A 20,541-nucleotide genomic window follows, 5' to 3' on the forward strand; every position below is an offset into this window, starting at 1 on the left:
AACAACTGATCTGAAAGGTTTGTTTTGATCCTTAAGTTAATTAAATGAAAACTAGTGTACCTGTTACTCAAATTCGAGCAATTATTGCCAACTGCGAAGTATTAAATGTGTTATTTTTAATTGAATAGCAGTCATCATTTCCGATGACTTTAAAAGAGTAAACTGAAATATTATGGAAATATTCACTATTCTCACAAGTACACCAAACAATATTTAGCGTACAGACATCAGTAACTGCAACTCACTCGACTACCTGTTACTTAGCACTGTTCATGTAGCTGTCTCACAGCTTAGTTGTGAATAGTATTTTGATTAATTTTGTTTTAAGTTTTAGATTATTTCAATTGTGTAATAGAGCTAGTCCCGCTCACAGGTCTTCTACACCCTATGCGGTACTGTTGTTTCGTATTTTGTATGTATATATTGTAAACAAACAATTTTGGAAATAAAACAGATTTTTATTTGATATAATTTCCTATTGCTATTCCAACCATCATGGCAACCTATCAATAATACATTTTATAATTTCTTTACTCAATGCCCACGACGGATCCCGCCTAAACACACAGGTTGCTGTACAGAGCACGACCACCCGCGCGACCCTCGGAGCGGGTTTAATAGACAATAATTGCATCAATTTATTAATAGCCGTTCCCCACCGGTGGAGGAGGGGAGGGGGCTATATTTTCATTACAGCTGTCCGTAATAGCAAGGCGGTGAGATCAAAGAGAGTCGCCGACAAAGCCCCCCACTACAAAACACCGCATGTCTTCATTTTACGCCAAGTTTCTTTTCCGCAGCTGATTCCGCCAGATTCAATTCCGACGTTCCGTGTTTAATCGTCCCGGTTCCCATGCGTAATTCCGGTTTTGAAATGTTCGGACCAAAAGGAAAATGTCCAGGTCCGATTTGTGAAGGTTTTTCTGTCGGTTATGGTTTTGGGATCGAAATATGTTTGGAACGATAATATTGCAAAAGAAATTGTTCTTGTGAATGTCCAAAGACTACAATCATCATTTTTGCATGTACACATTTAATTTGAACTACACTGACACAAAACATCGTTAGCCATCGACTTGTATCACTACTGAACAATAGAACTTTATCTCCTTTGTAAATATAAACTATGTCTATTATAAAATACGCTAAGTATAAAAGTGTATAATAGATTAAGTTCTTTATTTGTAATTTATTCATTTTATGTTAGTCAGGTTAAATGAAAGAAAGTGACATGTGGCCCTAACTTTACCTGGATAAATAAAAGATTTTTCATTTTATTTCACTACTCTTACACTAAACATCGTTCAACAATTTCCAACTTGTCTCCTTACACTGACACAAAACGTCGTCCATCCAACTCCAACCTGTTTCCTTAAATAGACACTCTTTTAACAAACTCTAACTAGTCTCCTTACACTAAGACTGACACAACTACTATCTCCTTACACATACACTAACCTACGTCAAACTCTAACTTGTCTCCCTACACTAAGACTGACACAACTACTGTCTCCTTACACATACACTAACCTACGTTTAATAAACTCTAACTAGTCTCCTTACACTTGACACAACTACTATCTCCTTACACATACACTAACCTACGTCAAACTCTAACTTGTCTCCTTATACAAAGACTGACACAAAACATCGTTTATCCAACTCCAACCTGTCTCCTTACACAGACACGTAATATCGTTCTACAAACGCCAACATATCTCATTACATTCATTGTCACAAAACATCGTTCATCCAACTCCAACCTGTCTCCTTACACAGACACGTAATATCGTTCTACAAACGCCAACTTATCTCATTACATTCATTGTCACAAAACATCGTTCAGCAAACTCCACTCCCACTTGTCTCCAGTGATCACATTTTGAATGGATTTTAATTCTTCTTCTTTCTTTCTTGGATAGGGAGAGGATACAACACGCCGGTGATGCAACCGTGTTGGTAAACTAATTATAGTCATAGTTACATATTTACCTGGAAGCCCGGAAAGATTAGCCATGTGCTGGAAAAGATTTCCATTGATTTCTTGCATGCAGAAAGTGTGTCTGAGGCAAAAAATATCCTTAACCAAATATAGTTGTGTGGGGAACAGAAAAGAAAAAAATCAGCCAATGTTCACTGTGGATGATGATGCGTTGGTACAACTCCGTACACATGCACCATTGACAAAATTTTCCAATCATTTAATGCCTAACCTGGGTAGAGAATTTGATTGTATTTGTGCCAAGAATACTTCCAAAATGCATTAACATAAAATTTTGGACGAAGGAAGTCATTTTAAATATATATTTCGATCTACTCTTCGTTAATTTTTGTCAAGAATAAGACTGTGGGCCAGTTTTGCAAATGTCAAGCTAAAATAGTTTTCAATCAGCAGAAAAGAGCAGTGAGAACTATTGGCAAACTCCATCAGAGAAATATACGGCAATATAATATGAAATACTTCTTTCAGTTCAGGGCAGAAAGTATTGGTCATAACTGTACTCTGCCTCTATATATTGGAAGAGGCCATGAATTTGCTAGTGTATTTAGAAGTGCCGTACATTTAAAACTCTGTAAAGTGCTAATCAATAGAAAAATAGGAAAAAACTTGGGTTTAGTGTACAGTTGAAAAATGCCCTAGAAATAAATGTTTTTATGTGTAAAATCATTGTACAGTCCAAGTAATTGATGAACCGCTTTGCAATCACAAACGTGTGATACGCATGTCTCGTAACTACGTGTTCCGCGCAACCTCACTGCGCAGCCGCGGTGACCGCGCAGGCGGCCTCTTTGATCTCCAATGACGACTTGTCATTTTTGCCGGGAATCAAAGATTGAGCGCACGGCTACTGGCCGGCGGAGCGCGTCGGCGCTTCAAAGCGTTGCCGCCGGCGCGCTACGCCACCAATTACTACCCGCCCCGCGCCTAACTATACGCTGTGGTGCGGCGTTGCCACATCTACCTGCGCAGTGTTGCCACATCGTGCCATCCCTGCCTCTGCCACGCAGCGGTGCCAGCGTGTACGTGTCACGGAAGAGCTTCGTAGGTCGTGTTGTTTTGGAGGAGCGTCTTAGGAATTCACCTACAGGAAAATATTTTTCTCTGGTGATTCGGTATTTTTTTTAGTTTTTGTTGTATTGTTGCTCTTATATTGAATCGAAAAACTATATGCCTATTGTAACAAAAGTGAAGTAGTGTATTGAAGTGTTTCAATCAAGATTTCTTTATACTAAATTCGTAGATATTTGATTAAAACTCGGTGATTTTATTAGTACTGAAACCATACTTATACAAAAATCTAAGCAAACCTCTAGCAGACTTTGTTTTATAACCCCCATAAATATTCCGTCTCTTCTCTTATAATTAATTTTAATGCTCTTTTAAGTTGGGAAATCCGTTGGCGATGGAAGGATTTAGACCAAGGCCGGTGCTCATGCGAGTACTTCCCCTGCAGCGAGTATTTCTATGTGCCTTATATTATGTATAGAATAGAAAATAAGTATGAATGAATACTCCCTTCAGGACTTGAGCGCATCTGTGAGCAAAACACAGTAATGTATGGAACCAAGCATTCTTGAATTGTCAAGTCAAAACAGGTAATTCAGTTCGGTATACTCTCAGATATTTGAGGGACAACTTGGACTAAAACCCAAAACTATATTGAGATGTTAAACAAGGATATTGCAATCCTCAGCCGAATTTCACACATTTTTCGCGTCTTTTCACCCCTTTTGCCAAATTTAACTAAAATTGGGTTTTAATGTTTATGTCCTCAGCCATTCTCGATCGATTATTAAGATTAGTAGTACCGAATAAAGTTATACATGTACTGTTAAACATTTAAAATTCCGATGCCACAAAACATCCACAAAGCAGGGTTTACGGAACTCCTACAGTCCATCACGTTTCCAATTTTTCTAAGAACACAGCGCCGCACCGGCCTCCTAGGAGAGTGGAGAGAGAGAGAGAGAGGGGGGGAGAGAGAGAGATTGTGTTATGATGGGGGAGGGGGGCGACCGGTCGGCTGGCAACCTGTTTTTGTGGCGGCAACATCTAAGGTCGGGCCGGGAAATCGGAAATTAGCGTAGCGGGCGACAGCTGCAGCCCGCGCCTGAGTTACCGTCGTCTTCTGCGCGCCACACCTGTACAGGAACGTGGGGAAATGTTGGTACTAGTGCAGGGTAGTGGGGAAATGTTGGTACTAGTGCAGGGTAGTGGGGAAATGTTGGTACTAGTACCGGGTTGTGGGGAAATAGTAGTAATAGTGCAGGATTGTGGAGAAATGGCAGTACCACAATGGGGACGTGGGGAAATGTCAATACCACCATGTGGACGTGGGGAAATGTCAGCACTGCTGTGGGGACGTGGGGAAATGCCAGCACTACTGTGGAGACGTGGGGAAATGCAAGCACTATTGTGGGGAAGTGGGGAAATATCGGAACTACTGTGGGGACGTTGGGAAATATCAGTAACACCATGGGGACGTGGGGAAATGCCAGCACTATTGTGGGGACGTGGTGAAATATCAGCACTACTGTGGGGACGTGGGGAAATGCCAGCACTACTGTGGGGACGTGGGGAAATGTCAGCACTACTGTGGGGACGTTGGGAAATGCCAGCACTACTGTGGGGACGTGGGTAAATGCCAGCACTACTGTGGGGACGTGGGTAAATGCCAGCACTACTGTGGGGACGTGGGGAAATGTCAGCACTACTGTGGGGACGTTGGGAAATGCCAGCACTACTGTGGGGACGTGGGTAAATGCCAGCACTACTGTGGGGACGTGGGTAAATGCCAGCACTACTGTGGGGACGTGGGTAAATGCCAGCACTACTGTGGGGACGTGGAGAAATGTCGGAACTACTGTGGGGACGTTGGGAAATATCAGTAACACCATGGGGACGTGGGGAAATGTCGGTACCACTGTGGGGACGTGGGGAAATGTCAGCACCACTATGGGTACATTGTGAAATGAAAACCCTCGGCGTTAACTAACTCTGCTTAATTTAAACGGGCAACTTGATTACCGTATCCATTTCTCGAAAACAACGTCCTTCAAGTGACATCCTTGTCCTCTTGACATTCTTTCGCTCGAAAACTCCATCGAATATTCGTTCCACCATTTATTCAGAAATAACTAAAATTTGCTGAGGAATTATTTCTTAACTTGGGTTCAAGAAAATCTCCGGTGCGACTTAAAATGGCTTGTAGGGAGACCCACACAGAAAGAAAATATCTAAAGAAAAGATTGCAACAACGCCAACAACGAATGTTTCCTGGCAACTTCGAGTTACTGCGACTCGCACTTTTCCCACATGTACCAAGGGGTTTTCGGCTTCCACCGATTATTGTAAGGGTTCAAGCTGCTATTAAAAATAATTTTAGCCAGTTCCTGATCGTTTTCCGATCTGGAATAGCGCCATCCGACGATGTAATGAGGACCGAACAATTTCTGGGTCTTCGCAAAAGAAATGTCATTCTTAAAAAAGGTCACTACAGAAAATCGACGTCGTTAATAACCCCTACCATTTTTACTGAAATTACTAAACAGTTTGATTATTGAAGTTACCTACAAAAACAGCTGTTTCATTCATTGTTGCATTATCATGTGGCAGGAGAAGAAAATTAGGCCTTTCTCATTGCATCAACCTGTATAACGTTCTATGGTCGAAAGATAAGCTTAAACGGTCGTTGGTACATTAAAATGCCTCTTCCTGGTTCCTACATCTCTTCTAATAAATGCAAACTACACAAAACATTGGTGCTCAGTGACACAAGAACGGAACCGGTTCCAAGGCAGCACAGGGGTAACTTTATTTACTGCGTTAATAATTTCTAAACTGTGTGCGTAACAGATTTTTAATGACTGAAGGAAAACATTAACGTACGTAGTGTTTAACTGCGAAGTCTTCGCGGCAATCTAGCGATTGTGGCGGCGTCTTTGATGTTCACCAACACGGACACACACAGACTTGTATACACTCACACACACACACACAGGTAATCCTATCGGCCACACGGCCGTCGACCACCGCCTACTGCAATACTGTGCTGCAATTTCATGTTTGACTTTACACGTGCCCACCACTGTAATATCTAAGCACGGGTTTACATGAATATCCTACGATGACAATTATGGCTATAGAGACGTTTAATAATGTCCAACATTATCGACTAGTCGCTTTGTTCAAAAACAAAATGTTTCAAATAATTATGACGTCTTAAACAATTAGTGTTATACAATGTGTAAGTGTCATGGTTTCAAATATTTTCAGACAGTCCCATAATGTCTAAAATAGTATTTTAGAAGGTTCTATAAAGTCCAAAGATAAATAAGAGTGATATAATTGTACAAGTTTCCAAACACCAACTAGTACCATAATGTGTAAAAACAATATTTTAAAAGTGGCCTAATGTCTATAACTATAACAGTGTATACTATCCTTTAAGTGTGGTAATATCAAAGAATGTGCAAAGTGGGTACCTATGTAAGCCACAAGCGAAATGTCTCATCTTCCAATCCACCGAACTTGACTACATTGTTTTTGTTGACAACGTATAATATAAATAGTAGTAAAATATACATAGCAACCACAGGTTTATTTAGCGATATTGTGTGCAGTTTGCATTTTAGCATCACTGTCTCCAAGAGTTAGATTTCAACTTTAACAATTTGGTAGCAGTTATGGAAAAAATCCTACAGTAAATGATCAAATGAATAATTGTACAATTTGCGGCCTGCTGACACTCAGAATACAGTCCTGGAATGATTAAGGGATGTATGTGACATGTTTCATGGTAAACTTCCCCGTTCACGAAGAAAGTACCCGTTTTTGTGGAAGGCGGTCTTTTGAAGATATAAGGGCTGAAAGATTCGTCCTTTTAGAAAATTATGGTAAAAATACTGAAGAGATTGAGCAGCATTTTTTTAACAACATCTAATGTTGTCGGATGTTCTAGAACAATTTTAATGTTGTGGGATGTTTTCAAACAACCACCAATGTTCTGGAACATACTCTAACGTTGTAGAATGTTCTAGAACGACCCCTAATGTTCTGGAATGTTCTAGAACAATTTGAATGTTGTGGGGTGTTCTAGAACAAACTCTAATCGGAATGTTCTAGAAAAAGCTATAATGTTGTCGGTTGTTCTAGAACCCTAATGTTGTGGAATGTTACTGAACAACATCTAAATTGTACGATACAGAACAACAACTAATATTGTGGGATTTTCTGTAATCTGGAACACGTAGGACTTTTGGAAGCATTTTCTGTGGCCCATTGTTTGAGCGTATTTCAAGACGTTACATTTTATCTACTTTGACTGTTTCTGTTCTTTTCAATGTACAGTTTTTCACATGTTCTACGTACGCGACCACCTACAATCCCGAAAGGGTAAGAGCATTCCCGTACAGTGCCGAAGTGACAAATAGCCCGGCGGTCAGCGACAAGCGGGCAGGACGGCGCGCCACGCCGCCAAAGGAGAGATTGAGCATAATAAAAGAAAAGATAAAAAAGGATTTTTTGTAAGAGGGAGGGGGCCTCTATAGTCGCCGCCAGAGATAATAGCCGAGAGTGAGAGAGCGCGGAGTGGGGAGGGGAGAGCGTTCGGTCGACTCGACTCAGTCAGCGGTTGAGTAGAGGTTCGAGCGGAGCTAGCGCGAAGCATGTGGAAGTGAGCGAGTGTTGTGCATATGTGGTACTCATGTGTCAAGCGTCGATGAACGACTACCGCATGGCTACACACCTTGTCCGGTGGTGGAAAACCAAGATATTAAGTGGATATAAACAATTTACTGGTGAGTGTCCAACTATTGTCAATTATTGTAAGGCGGGATTGGTGACGGAAAATTTGTGTGCGAAAGCTGAAAACCCATTTGGTGTCGTAGGATTTGTACTCTCAGTTTCCCCATGGAACTGTTGTCTTCAAGTATTGCTCGTTTTGTCTGTTGTAAGGTCATTCCACGACCACCATTTATGGTGAAGGATCTTGAAAGTGACTTGGAAAGTTGAACGCCTTTGGTTTATGATCGTAGGTAGTTTACATTCATGATTTCCTTGTGGATTAATTCAAGTGAGCTTCTTTTGACTTCAGTAACACATCTTACTACTGCAATTTCTTCTACACGCTTTTAAATTACTAAAGAGAAAGATGAGCATATAGTATAGAAATGCAACAGAATCGCATTTTGATAGGATTATGTTGTGATACTATTTGGCAAACCCTAACTACAATCTAGTATGGAATCCAACGCTGAAATCGCAAAAACAAATACTAATACTGTATTGGAGTTTTTCCGAGGTTTAGGCGTAACCCAATAAAATATTGTGCATCCCAAACTATATCCCCAACTTTCACTTGAAATTCCTCGAGTGCATCGAAAGGTGGCAGGAAGCGTTTTATCACGTAGGGTAGTCTCCCTTCTGTCCCTCCTAGGCAGTTCCGAGAACCACAGATCTCACCTAGGGCCGTGTACAGTCCGAGCTGAAAACATCAGCTGTTGGCAGCATCCCTGCACGATAAATGTCGAAACTTACTGTCTCTGTTTCATAATTATGGCGGCCTCGGCCAAAATAAACGGTACCGCAACACAACCCGCCAGCTGTTATGCGTATAGGTTGTAGGGTGGAGATCGGGATGACGGGATTGCGTTTGCCAGTGTGTTTGTCTGTTTTGGCTAGATTGATTTATGGGTTGAGGTAACTTTGTCATGAATTATTGTGGAGGGTGTTATCTCTATGTTATTGTGAATTCAAGTCATAATTGCGGCATTGTTTGTGGCACATACAACATTTTACTGCAATATCTTTTGTTGTACGATCAATGTTTAAGTTTAAACGGGTGAACAAACAAGCTTTACGTACATCGGTTCATCACTTAATTCCGTCAAAGAACGAGCCACTGTTGACTTTTGTAGATCGATCAAATAAGATTTTTAGTGATGGCAAATAAAATGATTTGTTTCTTGGATTTCAAGTTTCCCACAGAAAAGAGAATCTAATAAAACTTAAATAAATGAATAGGCCCCTACTGCACATAAACGTAACCACTACTTTTCATACCAATACTTTTCTTAACAGTACTACGCTAAGAGAAATGCTTCTTGAAACGATCAACAGGTTGAACAACTTTTAATATGCATCGAGTGCGCCGTAGAGCGAATTTCCCTAGCTAAAGGCTCTTTCTTTAACTTATATTACTGAAGCTATTTCCCATAAGGAAATACCTAGACCCGGGACCGATTTACTTACATAGATACATTAGATATGAACGATCTGAACTAAGTTCATTCGGTTCAAGGATTAAATCTCAAAATATGTGTCAATTTGGATTGTCCAAAAATCACGTACGCCAACATCTCTTGCATACCAGAAAAGTATTCAATTGGTTCAAGGGCCGCATGTTCAAAAGGATATCCAGTGCAAACCACACAGCGTGACGTGTATGCTAACACGTTTCACAGGAGATTAAGCGAGTCATTCCAAAAACCGTCTGGTGTTCAAACTTCCAAATTCCCAATTCCCTAGAAGCCCGCTGCCCGCGCCAGCTGCCGCGTAGCTTCCCTGAAGGACTATTGTGCCCGGATTGCATTTACCTGGAACCTAACATCTCGGGCTTTATTCTCCTGTAGCAGCCGACGCTTTGTAGCGCCGACCCGCCATGTCAGGTGTTCACTGCGTTTTTATCAGTTTAAACTGATTTCACGGAACATTCCAGTGTGGAATGCTGGGATGTGGGATATGCTTTGGTACAATATTAACCACTTGTGCAAACTTCGTGGTTGAGAATCGCTCGCTTTTGTAATTCTGTAAATTCTTTCCTTCGGGGTTGTTGAAGAATTTTGGAATTTCTGTGTGTTTGTGATTTATTAGATTTTGGTTTCGTTGGGTTATTATTGCTATTGTAGTTAATGTTACCAGCACTGGAGATAGAAATAGTAAGCTTAGACGTACGTTTTGGAATCATATTTTAAATATAGGTCTATGCTTTTGAGGGCTTATAGGGAAACAACTGCACGTCCCTTAATAATAAGAAAAAGGTAAAAATATTATAAAATCTACCCTACGAAATAATAATAGTTAACTAAAATAAGCGTAATAACAATTTATCCATTCTTTATAGCTCTTTGAAGTATATTGTTTGGGCGCAATCTTATAAGTACTTCGGTAACATAACCTCAAAACTGAAATATATGTTTCAAATAACACAATCTACATTACCTCAATAAAATTAACCCGCTGAAATATACGTGATTCTTTAAAATATAAATCTAAACCAAGACTCCTTGTTTACAACAATCCATCATTCATAATTAGATTATGTGTATACGTATGGCGTCATATTGTAACAATGGTTCCAGACAAGTGTAGTTAAAGCGACCAGCTGTTTAGTAAACAATCAACAGCTGACTGGCGTCTGTGTACCACGTGACAATGACGTTATCGGTGACCTGCGCACGCGCACACACCAGTACTCGCGACTCGGTGCATCAATGTGTGAATGTTTGTGCTAAATTTGGTGTGATTCAGCTTATTGAACATTCTTGTTATGTCTGACACTAGAGAGGTAAATCGCAGTGCTAAATATCTTATGACGTATCTTAAGAAAATATTTAAATCCTCAGTCAACGTGATTTTGTATATTGATTTATTAACCCAGACTGTACCATATAATTCTAATAAACGGCAATTAGCCACATATTTTCTCCCATTAGCAGGTCCCTTATGGTGGGAGTAACTATGCTATTAATTCTATGGGTAAAACAGTACTTTTTACAGTAAAGGGGGTTGCAACATTTTATTTAGTGTTAAAAGGGCCATAACACACTTTATTATGTGTGGATGATTTATCTTAACCGCTCTATTGGGTTCAGGGGGACCCAAAACAGATATTTCCACCTAAACCCATACTCGAAAACATGATAACAATACCGATACTTGCTCCACAAACTATGTTTAGGAGGAGAAGGTTTTCGGTTGAAAATGTCAAACAGGAATTTTTCATTGGTCTTTAAAAATGGTCTTGACAAAACAGCTGATCTGTTAAAGTCACACAAGACATGTCATTCTATTCTACACCATCGATATATATTGTGTTTATATATCGATGTTCTACACTCATACTTCACTCGTATTCTGGTTAAATTGCTCGTATGCTACTCAGACTTATGTCCATTCCTCAACGTAATGTAATGAGTACAGTACATTCATCCCGAAACGGTATGAGGTCCTTTTTAGTGTACTAATGTATTTCTGGACCAAAACGACACGTTTGGTGTTTGGTGTACTGACAAGACGCATTCCTACCTGGTGGCGGAAGGAAAACTAGGTTACATAGCAGAGAGCACACCCAATATGCTACATGTACATAATACATCGTCTGTAAACAGAATATAAACTCCGATCTGTCCTAGCACGTTCAGTCCAATGCGCAGACTTGCCAATACAACATGTTGTAGCCTCCATTATAATTAATACATCTACCAAGAACACTAGAAGACCTCCATTATTCACCATACAAACCAAAGAACGTTAACGTGAAAAATCGAAAACCCCCAAAGATCGTATTAGGTAACGGGTGCCCGGCAGGTCGGAGCGATTTAAATATTGCCCACCAGAATAATAAATGGGAGCGGCAGCCTTTCATGGCTGTGGTACTACCCAAGCTGCGCATCTCGGTTCCCTTTCATGCGCCGCCGCTACTACTCGTCCTGCGCATGTTGGGTGACTGATGGACGACCTTGCGCGTCGGTCGTCCTCTGCGCATGCGTTGTTTTCATGGCGCGATTGTTGTCGCCCGGCGCGTTTCCAGCGGGATTTTCTCACTGAATCGTCTGAATCCGCCATCTTTTGTGGTATATAGATGCTTAGATGGGTGAATATAGTGTTCTCCTTGTAATCTAAGGTCGTTGGTTCGATCCTGAGAAAAGTTGAGCAGTTTGATGGTTCGAAACTGGGCCCAGCTCTCTTGGTTTGTTGTTTCTAGGATTTCCCCAATCAATGCGCCCTTACAGAGTCAAGCTTGGTCAAGCTTCCACAGCAAGTGCGTAGTCGAGTGGACGTCGTGTTCGTCTAATCAAATTTCGTTGGTTCGGTCCTGAGATGGTTCAAACCTGGACTCAGTCGTCCTTATGTTTTCTTTAATAAACAGTCTTGGTCAAAACTTACCGGTACGCTAAGTAGCCTATAACCTTTGGAGGAGTAGGCTACCCCAAATTCTGAGTTTATATATTCCTCCCAAATGTACATATACGTTTAAAATATTCCTCATTCAATTTAGCAAGGGCTAACGAAATCTTTGTATTATTGTTGGTTACATTGATATTCAAATTTCTCAACACAGTACTTTGTTACTTTTTATTTACATTTACACTAAACGCCCTATTGTGTTTCTCTTAACAACAATCCTTATTTCTCATTGGGCAGAAATTTATTTGTATTGACTGGGTCTTCGTCTAGATGCCCAATAAAACCACTTAAATGTGGCTCGAACTCACAATCGAAGCCAAGACAAGCTTGGACTAGGTCTGTACACTTAACCTAATCCGTCGACAGAGTTTACACTGGATACCAGCCCACGTCTTGTTTATAGTTTATAGTCGAGCGATTCCCGCCTGGCTTGTACACAAATATTGTGTTTGTACTGCTTCCCTCTCTTCTAGGAATATCTGCGGTCCAAATATAGCAGACTGTGAGGGACGAGTCAACATTCAGACGATGTTTCTGTAGTACAAAACGGTGGAGCCTTCAATAAGGCTATACAAGAGAAACTCGATCGGCGAATAACAATTCTTGCCAACTCTAGCTCATTACAGAGGTCGTGCAATATTGCCAGGGGATGATTAAATGGCTGAGTACAACTTTTCGCCTTTGTAAACCCCAATGCCATACAGAGTTAAGGATAAAACCCCAATGTCATACAGAGTTAAGGATAAACCCCCAATGCCATACAGAGTTAAGGATAAACCCCCAATGTCATACAGAGTTAAGGATAGAGTTAACCATAGCAATATGAAAGTGTCCCTGAAAGCCAGGGATCTACATGTTGAGGAACACTCCCGTATTGGTTGTTTACTGTAGGATATTTCATTATTAGACATATTGTTTTCGATCGTGGTTTAGGTATGAAATGTTGTATTCTACTGAAAATCTATATAAATAAAATTAGAGTTTTGTCTGTACATTGCTTAGAATAATGAACTTTTTGGTTATTTTTACATTTCATAGGTCAGAGAAACCGAATCAAACCTTATCTCAATTTCTGTCTGTCTGTCTGTCTGTCTGTCTCTGTCTGTCTATCTGTCATTCTCTTGGTAACGCTAAAATACGCACTTTATTACAACTACTCCTCAATAACTATAGCACTGTCCCGCCTGAAACTTATTTTCCAAATACTATACATATATGAGATGGTTTTAGACGTATTTCATCGAATATGAGACAGTTAGATATTTAACAGTAAACCCTTGAAAATCAAGTTTTTGTCGATTTTTGACGTGGAATTTCTGGAAGCCCATGTTAACCTTATGAGAAATGAAATTATTGAATCTTAACAGCTGTTTCAATTAAACAAGTTGGTTCTGTTCTGTGATGTTCAATAGCATTAAAGTTACAAGGATTACCAACAGGTTGCAGCACTAGCACTATTATTTCTTTTACATTTATGACAACAGCTAATTTGCAACCTGGAGGCGAGTGAGCGTAGCGAACGAGCTAACCTGAAGGCAAGTGAGCGTAGCGAACGAGCTAACCTGAAGGAAAGTGAGCGCAGCGAACGAGCTCCAACATACAGGTGAGTGAGCGTAGCGAACGAACTTCAACCAGGACGTGATTGAGCCATGCAAACGAGATCAGATAGTAAAAATAAAAGTAAGCCTACCGTTATAGGATCGACCGGCAGACACAGAGGTAATTTAACCTTTTATTGATTGTCATACCGATCCGGAACAACAAAAAACAACATAAAATGAAGCTATGTATAATAGTTTGGCCAGCATATCTTAAAATATGCAAACCAACTGCTGTTCGTTATATAAGAAGGTTTCAACTGAATATTATAAGATCCCCGTGCGTAGAACGGGTACACAGCTAGTATGAAGCTAAACCGGTTACTGTTACACCTTTACATTTAGGACAAACATTTTCTATTAACGATTAAGAATAGTCTTGTAGAATACCGACGGTTCGTATTATCAAATAATACGTCTAATTACGGCTATTTCACTTCATGACTGCATCTGTCCTATTAGTCAGCTTTTTGAGTCAAGTCGTGCTAATTAAGTTAATTATTTAGCAACAATTACTAGCAAAAATAATCTGGAAAGTGGTCTACCCAAAGAATGGAAACCATTGGTGTAGTTCTACAAGATGCATTGATTTTGAAAGCTTACCGCACAAAAATAAACTACAAGGGAAAATGTTGTGTCAAAAGAAAGCGCGCATCATTCTTGGTTATCAGGGACTACATGACCAAAGACCTCCAAAGCCAGTTCGCCGGGAGATCAAAGACCGCTAAAAGGTCTCCTATCCGGAGAGAAAGGCTGTGGAATGTTGGAGATGAAGTAACGGAGTCGCCATGGAGCCTCCGCACATTCCTGTTCCATCCTCCGTGCAACTGTGATATACGCGTGAACTGGTTACTTTCTGGTAACAGAGTACAGCTTCATTGTTACTTTTTAGTAACTACAAGATTTTCACAGTAGATTAGGTAACCGAGATGTTTTATGCGTCTTCGGGTGACTTATATCCTATTTTATTACTCGTCAAAATGTCCGGAACTGGAAGGAACAGATTATTGTATTTATTGTAACATTTGTCATAGACCTATCTGTTACTTTTCAAGAAATCGCCACGCAACTGAAATTACTGTAATTTGTTTCGTTGGGAACGAGAAGTGTTCTTGACTGCATGGATAGACGAAACGTTCTTGTCCGTGTAACGAAAGGTGACAACAATCTATTCGAATGCTAAAGTTATTTTTTGTGTTAAAACGTTTGCTACAATCTATTAAATTATAGACAGAATAACAATAGAATAGAACAGAAAATAAATACTGTAATATTTTTCCTAACCTCTGAGCTAGACATAATACTGAATTGAAGGTAGTACTGGATGAGGGAATCGTAAGAGGTTGGTTGCAATTTGTACTAGGGGATAAAGTGCATTGTTCTTAGTACATTTTGAACTAGGGGATGGGGATTGTGGGATCGCACATAAATAGAGCCAGGAGTCAATGAGCTGATTTCTCTAGTTGGTACCACCCTAACAAAATTACAGTGATTTGAATTTCTAGCAGAGTTGCCGCATGGTGGAAGTAAATACTTCCACCATGGAGTTACCGTGTCCGGTTGTACTTCTAGCTCAGTGATGCTATTATAGTTTAAAACATGAAATTGTCAATAATCATATAATAATAGGTATGGATCGGTTTGCAGCGGTCTTATAATTTCATGAGACTCATGACCGGCATCGCAGGCTGAAAGGAAGTTGTATTTGATACAGTACATTACGGATAAGAAGTTTATCCTCTGTGTTGTCACAGTTTATTACTCCATGGCTGCCAGGCGCGGCGACATGTCTGTCCTTTGGCGGCAAGACGAGTTTTTTGTCTCCAAGCTCAGAGAAGGCGCGCTCTAGCGTTACCGAAAAATGCTTTTAGATTGTTGCTGACTTTGAGCGGTTTGAACTATTCGAAGAATTCCGATGACTTCTGTCGACGTAGACATGACCACGGTATTCGAGAGTTCACAAAAGGATTTTCATATTCTCATCACAAAATCTGTATTTAAAATAATGAAAAAGCAGAACGCCATGTACCCTTAATTATACTTGTGAGATTGTGAGTAAATCGGTATGTTGGATTACGGTACTTATGTTATTGTGAATTGGATTATATTTTGTCATTAGTATATGTGGTGTATATTATGGGTTAGACTTAAAGCGATTCTGATTCAATTCGTTATTTAAAAACAAATAGTATGTCGTCTTTCAGAATAAAGCGTACAAAAAGTGACTGGGGTTTCAACTAAAATTAGTAGGTACCTACTAGAGTTTCAAGAGTTTAAATATATATTTCCACAAATGTAAATAACACTCATGATCCAAATTGTTCCATAACAAACGTTTTCTTACCGCTGTTATTAATCAATGATCAGTTTATCACTTGATAACCCCTTATCTGTCCTCTACACCATCTTATCTCTATAGTTGTAATTCTATTATATCTGTGTTCACATGATAGTTTGTTATTAGGTCTTATCGTTTCCTTAACACGTGTTTTTATGTCCATTGATGGTTTGTTCCCACAATTAAGTTTATCTAGATTGACTTAACTGTTGTACTAAAAATAACGAAGTATAATAGGGGCCGTATCCATTTGATTCATTGATTTGGCACATTCACCATGAACTGTGTGTGTTTTCTCATTCACTTTTGAATCATTGTGTAAAGCTCTGAAAAATCACAATTTTGGGTGAAGGTAGAGATGTAAATAGGCCCTACATCCAACGTAGATTATATTTCCACCTTCTTTTAGAGGCAAAAAAGGCATTTATTTAATCCATCATGAAAATATAATGTTAACAATTTTCTTTAAATAGAGCGTCTTGTTTTTACCTTGGGAAATTCGATACTTTACTTCGATAGAAGCTTTTGTTATGATCGACTGACTTTCCCATTTAGACGGAAATTCCCGGTGGAATTCCCGCTTTGCATGACCTCTGGAATGCCGAGTCAAGGTCATTCCCTCCTCGTCTTCCTATACTTCCTCGTAGTGCGACCAGTGTCTTCTCTTGCAGGAGTTGTATGCCGAATGCGATACATCTTGAGTGCCTCTACGATGGAATGTAGAAGTGAAATCATTTGCAAAATATAACAAAGAAATTATTATAGCTAAAGATGTTATAAACCTCGTCGAGGGTCTTCTAACCAACCAATACTTTAAAAGATTTGCGACCTATTTTTTAAATTTTTTATTGTAGAGAACAGTTATAAAACAACGTTTGAGATTAAGCGAAATATTTTGGGCAAAATTAAATATTTACTTTTGTAACGCCTGAAGCAATAATTCTAAAATAGTAGTTTCAATATCCTATTCTGGTCCAACCCAATCTTGTCTGACCTGTTCTTATCAGTTGCTTTTTGGTCATTAATAGGTTTTATTTAGTAAGTATTGATCCTGCTTGAAGGTCAATGATTCCTTTGCACTGCCCACTCAATGCTCGGCCATACTGTTCCCAAAAATCAAATAGTGTAAATTATCATTAGTTTTGTTGCACAGTAGAATCATCCCCAATTTCTGTAAGTTCGCTAAGTCAATTTATTTGCATTTATTTGACTTTTCAGTAGAGAAAACGAGTTCGAGATACGTGCAATCCTTTCATAGCTCTTGAAACTGTTCCATGTATCGTTTGCAAAGATAAATTAATGTTTGTCTGAAAAACAAAGATGTCTAATCTTCTGGCACCGAAACTTGGCAGTGGTCAGCGACCCCTTTGTTGAATTATTCCCCCGAACTGGGTAATATACAATAAATCAGACCAGCTATCTTATCACATAATGGATCAGGCTGTGATAAGATGATGGATAATCTGTGATAAGAATCTCTCATTTCAGATGTACTTAGACCAAGAACTCATAACTCATAACTCATAACTCATTTATTTAACCAAAAATAACAATTACATGCATTGGTCATGTCATTTAGCAAAACATACAGTATCTTGACTTAAATAAGAAATAATAACTGTTCTTTTTTTTACACTAAGGATACCTATGATCAAACAAGTTTGATAGTTTATTTTAGCCGTCAGCCAGGAACTTACGGACGCTGTAATAAGCTTTTTTTAAAAGAAAAGATTTTAGGGTTTTTTTAAATTTCAGATGGTTTGATACTGCTTTGAGGTGAGAGGGAAGATGGTTGAACATTTTTATTGCATTATATCGGAGATGGTTTTGAAAGAAGGAAGTGTGGTGTCTAGGAACTGGGAGGGTATTTGTGGATCTCAAGCTATAATGATGGTCTGTTGGAGTGTTAAACTTGCCAGTGTTTTGGTGCAGAAAGGATAATGTCTTGTAGATGTAGAGACATGGGAACGTTAATATTTCGGATGATAGAAAAACTGGTTTACAAGTCTGACGTCTATTCATTGAAAAGATGGCTCTGATTGCCCTCTTTTGAAGGCGGAATAAAAATAGAGTTCTTTTGTTCTCACACCCCCAGATAGGCAAGGCGTACACGAGATGAGGGAAGATGAGACCGTAATAAGCAGAAAGAAGGACATCGGGCTTAGATAGCTTTGCAAGGGTGCGGATGGCAAATATCCCTGAACTTACCCTATTGATGACGTATTGAATGTGGTCATGGAAATTAATCTTCTCATCTAAGATCAGCCCAAGAAACGGTGTCTTCTCTATTGGGTGTACTGGTACTTCATCCAAGTGAAAACTAAAATACTTAGAAGATCGATCAGAGATATGAAAATTGAGAAGTTGAGTCTTTTGAGAGTTTATCGAAAGCAGATTATTCTCAAACCACTGAACTAGCTTGTTGGCTTCAGAGAAGGTCAATTGCTCAAGAGTCTCTACATCAGGGCTGGACAAGGAAAGAGATGTATCGTCGGCATAAAGAATGGTCCTGGCCGATTCAACACCCAAGGGAAGGTCGTTAATGAACAGGAGAAAAAGTGTAGGGCCTAAGATGGAGCCCTGGGGCACACCTCTCGAGACAGGGAGCTCGGGTGAATTGAATTTCCGCAGAAATCCATGCTCATCGACTGACGATACCCGTACACACTGCCTCCTGTCCCTCAGGTATGACCTGAACCATTCTAACGCCAAACCTCTTATTCCATAGTTATGTAATTTTTCTATTAGAAGGTCATGATTAACAGAGTCAAAAGCTCTACTCAAGTCAAAAAGCAGTCCCGTGGAACAGTTTCCTTTATCAAGAGAGCAGACTATGTCATCAATGAGGGCAAACATTGCACTCGTCGTAGATCTATCTTTCACAAATCCGTGTTGGTTTTCACATATTATATTATGTTGTTTAAAAAAATTTGTCAAACGAATTGAACAACCTTTTCAAAAATCTTCGAGATAGCAGTCAAAATGGATATAGGCCGATAGTTATTGAGGTCTTTTTCATCACCCTTTTTATGTACTGGTCTGACTATCGAAAGTTTTAAGGCATCTGGAAAACAACCCGAGACAAAAGAGAAATTAATCAGGTGGCTAATTGGTCCAGCTAGTAGATCTGACATACTCTTTAAGATTTGTACTGAAATTTCATCTGAACCAGCAGAGTTTTTGTTTTTCAGAGAGGCAATGACTTCTTTTACTTCTTCCTTTGATGTTGGATGGAGGAAGAGTGAGCCTTTAGGTCGTCCTACCAATGCATCGCTTGTTTTCAATCCATTCTCTGAGTTATTAACATTGACTTTGACAAAATTATCATTGAATCTGGAGGCAATGTGCAAGGGATCGTAAGTCGGCTCACCGTTATCATCTCTGATACACATTTCTTTAAAATCGTTTGATTTCTTTGGTCTTCTGCTATTGATGATTTGCCAGATTTCTTTCGCTTTGTTATCAGACGACTGAATTCTTTTAAATATCTCATTGGACCTCTCTTCTTTAATGACTGCACGGTATTTATATTTTAGTCGCTTATAATATTCCCGCATAAAGTGGGTGGACTCCAAGTCTTTTGTTTTCAAGTAGAGATCATTCAGTTCAGTCTTAAGCTGTAAAGCTTGTGGACTAAGAGTTATCTTCTGTACTTTCCTCTGTTTAGTCTTTTTTATGGTCTTAGGAAAAGATAAGTCAAGATAGTATTTTAACTTGTCAATGAACGTGTTGTATTTTAGATTCATTTCGTCAGAATTAAAGACATCAAGCCATTTCTCATAGGTCAGATAATATCTAAATACATTCAAATTAGCATCGTCAATCTTTCTAACTTCCTTAGACTTTATACGGTTATGGGTGGCAGGAATTGTTTCCACTATTATCGACGTAGCGTGGTGGTCTGATAATCCAGTAACTGTGACTGAACCTTTATTATTTCGTTCATTTGTGAAGATTGGATCTATAAGAGATTTAGAACCCTTAAACTCCCTTGTAAAAGATGTTATCACATTGTAAAGGTTAAAAGTTGACATCAGTGACACAAAACGTTGACTTATAAAATTGTTTTTGGAAAGGTCAATATTGAAATCTCCCAAAACAACAGTTGAGCTGTGTTTATGAACATATTGATTTAGACAAGCTGAAATCGTGTCAAAAAACTTGTCATACTCTTTGTTAGGTGGTCTATAACCTGCAATAATTAGCATTTTCCCATTGTTTTCTAAGTTCAGTGACACTGCGACCAACTCACATACTCCCTCCATCACCTCACAATCAAGTTGTTGACATTTTATTTCGGGTCTGCTCCAGATGCCAACTCCACCCCACTTCTTAGTAGATCTACAAAATGCAGCTCGACACTCATAGTTTTCCAAGCGAAGGTTCTGTAGGTGATTTTCTTTAAGTAAATGTTC

General features: G+C 39.3%; 1 protein-coding gene across 3 annotated transcripts in view; it reads left to right on the plus strand.

Moving 5' to 3' along the window:
- Nucleotides 1–20,541, plus strand: part of LOC128996833 (protein naked cuticle homolog) — an 86,976-nt gene that overhangs the window by 35,306 nt on the left and 31,129 nt on the right. For 2 of the 3 annotated variants that reach the window (XM_054422329.1, XM_054422330.1), the window contains exon 1: nt 7,640–7,800. The exons of the other annotated variant lie outside the window; for it this stretch is intronic. In XM_054422329.1, the coding sequence (XP_054278304.1) occupies nt 7,707–7,800 (94 nt within the window). In that variant the 5' untranslated portion in view covers nt 7,640–7,706. Of the gene's footprint in view, nt 1–7,639; nt 7,801–20,541 lie in introns of those variants that run through there. 3 annotated transcript variants of the gene reach the window in all.

The sequence above is a fragment of the Macrosteles quadrilineatus genome, unplaced genomic scaffold, assembly GCF_028750875.1.
Source record: "Macrosteles quadrilineatus isolate MER2022 unplaced genomic scaffold, UCM_ALF_1.0 Scaffold_6__1_contigs__length_79288215, whole genome shotgun sequence".
NCBI lineage: Eukaryota > Metazoa > Arthropoda > Insecta > Hemiptera > Cicadellidae > Macrosteles > Macrosteles quadrilineatus.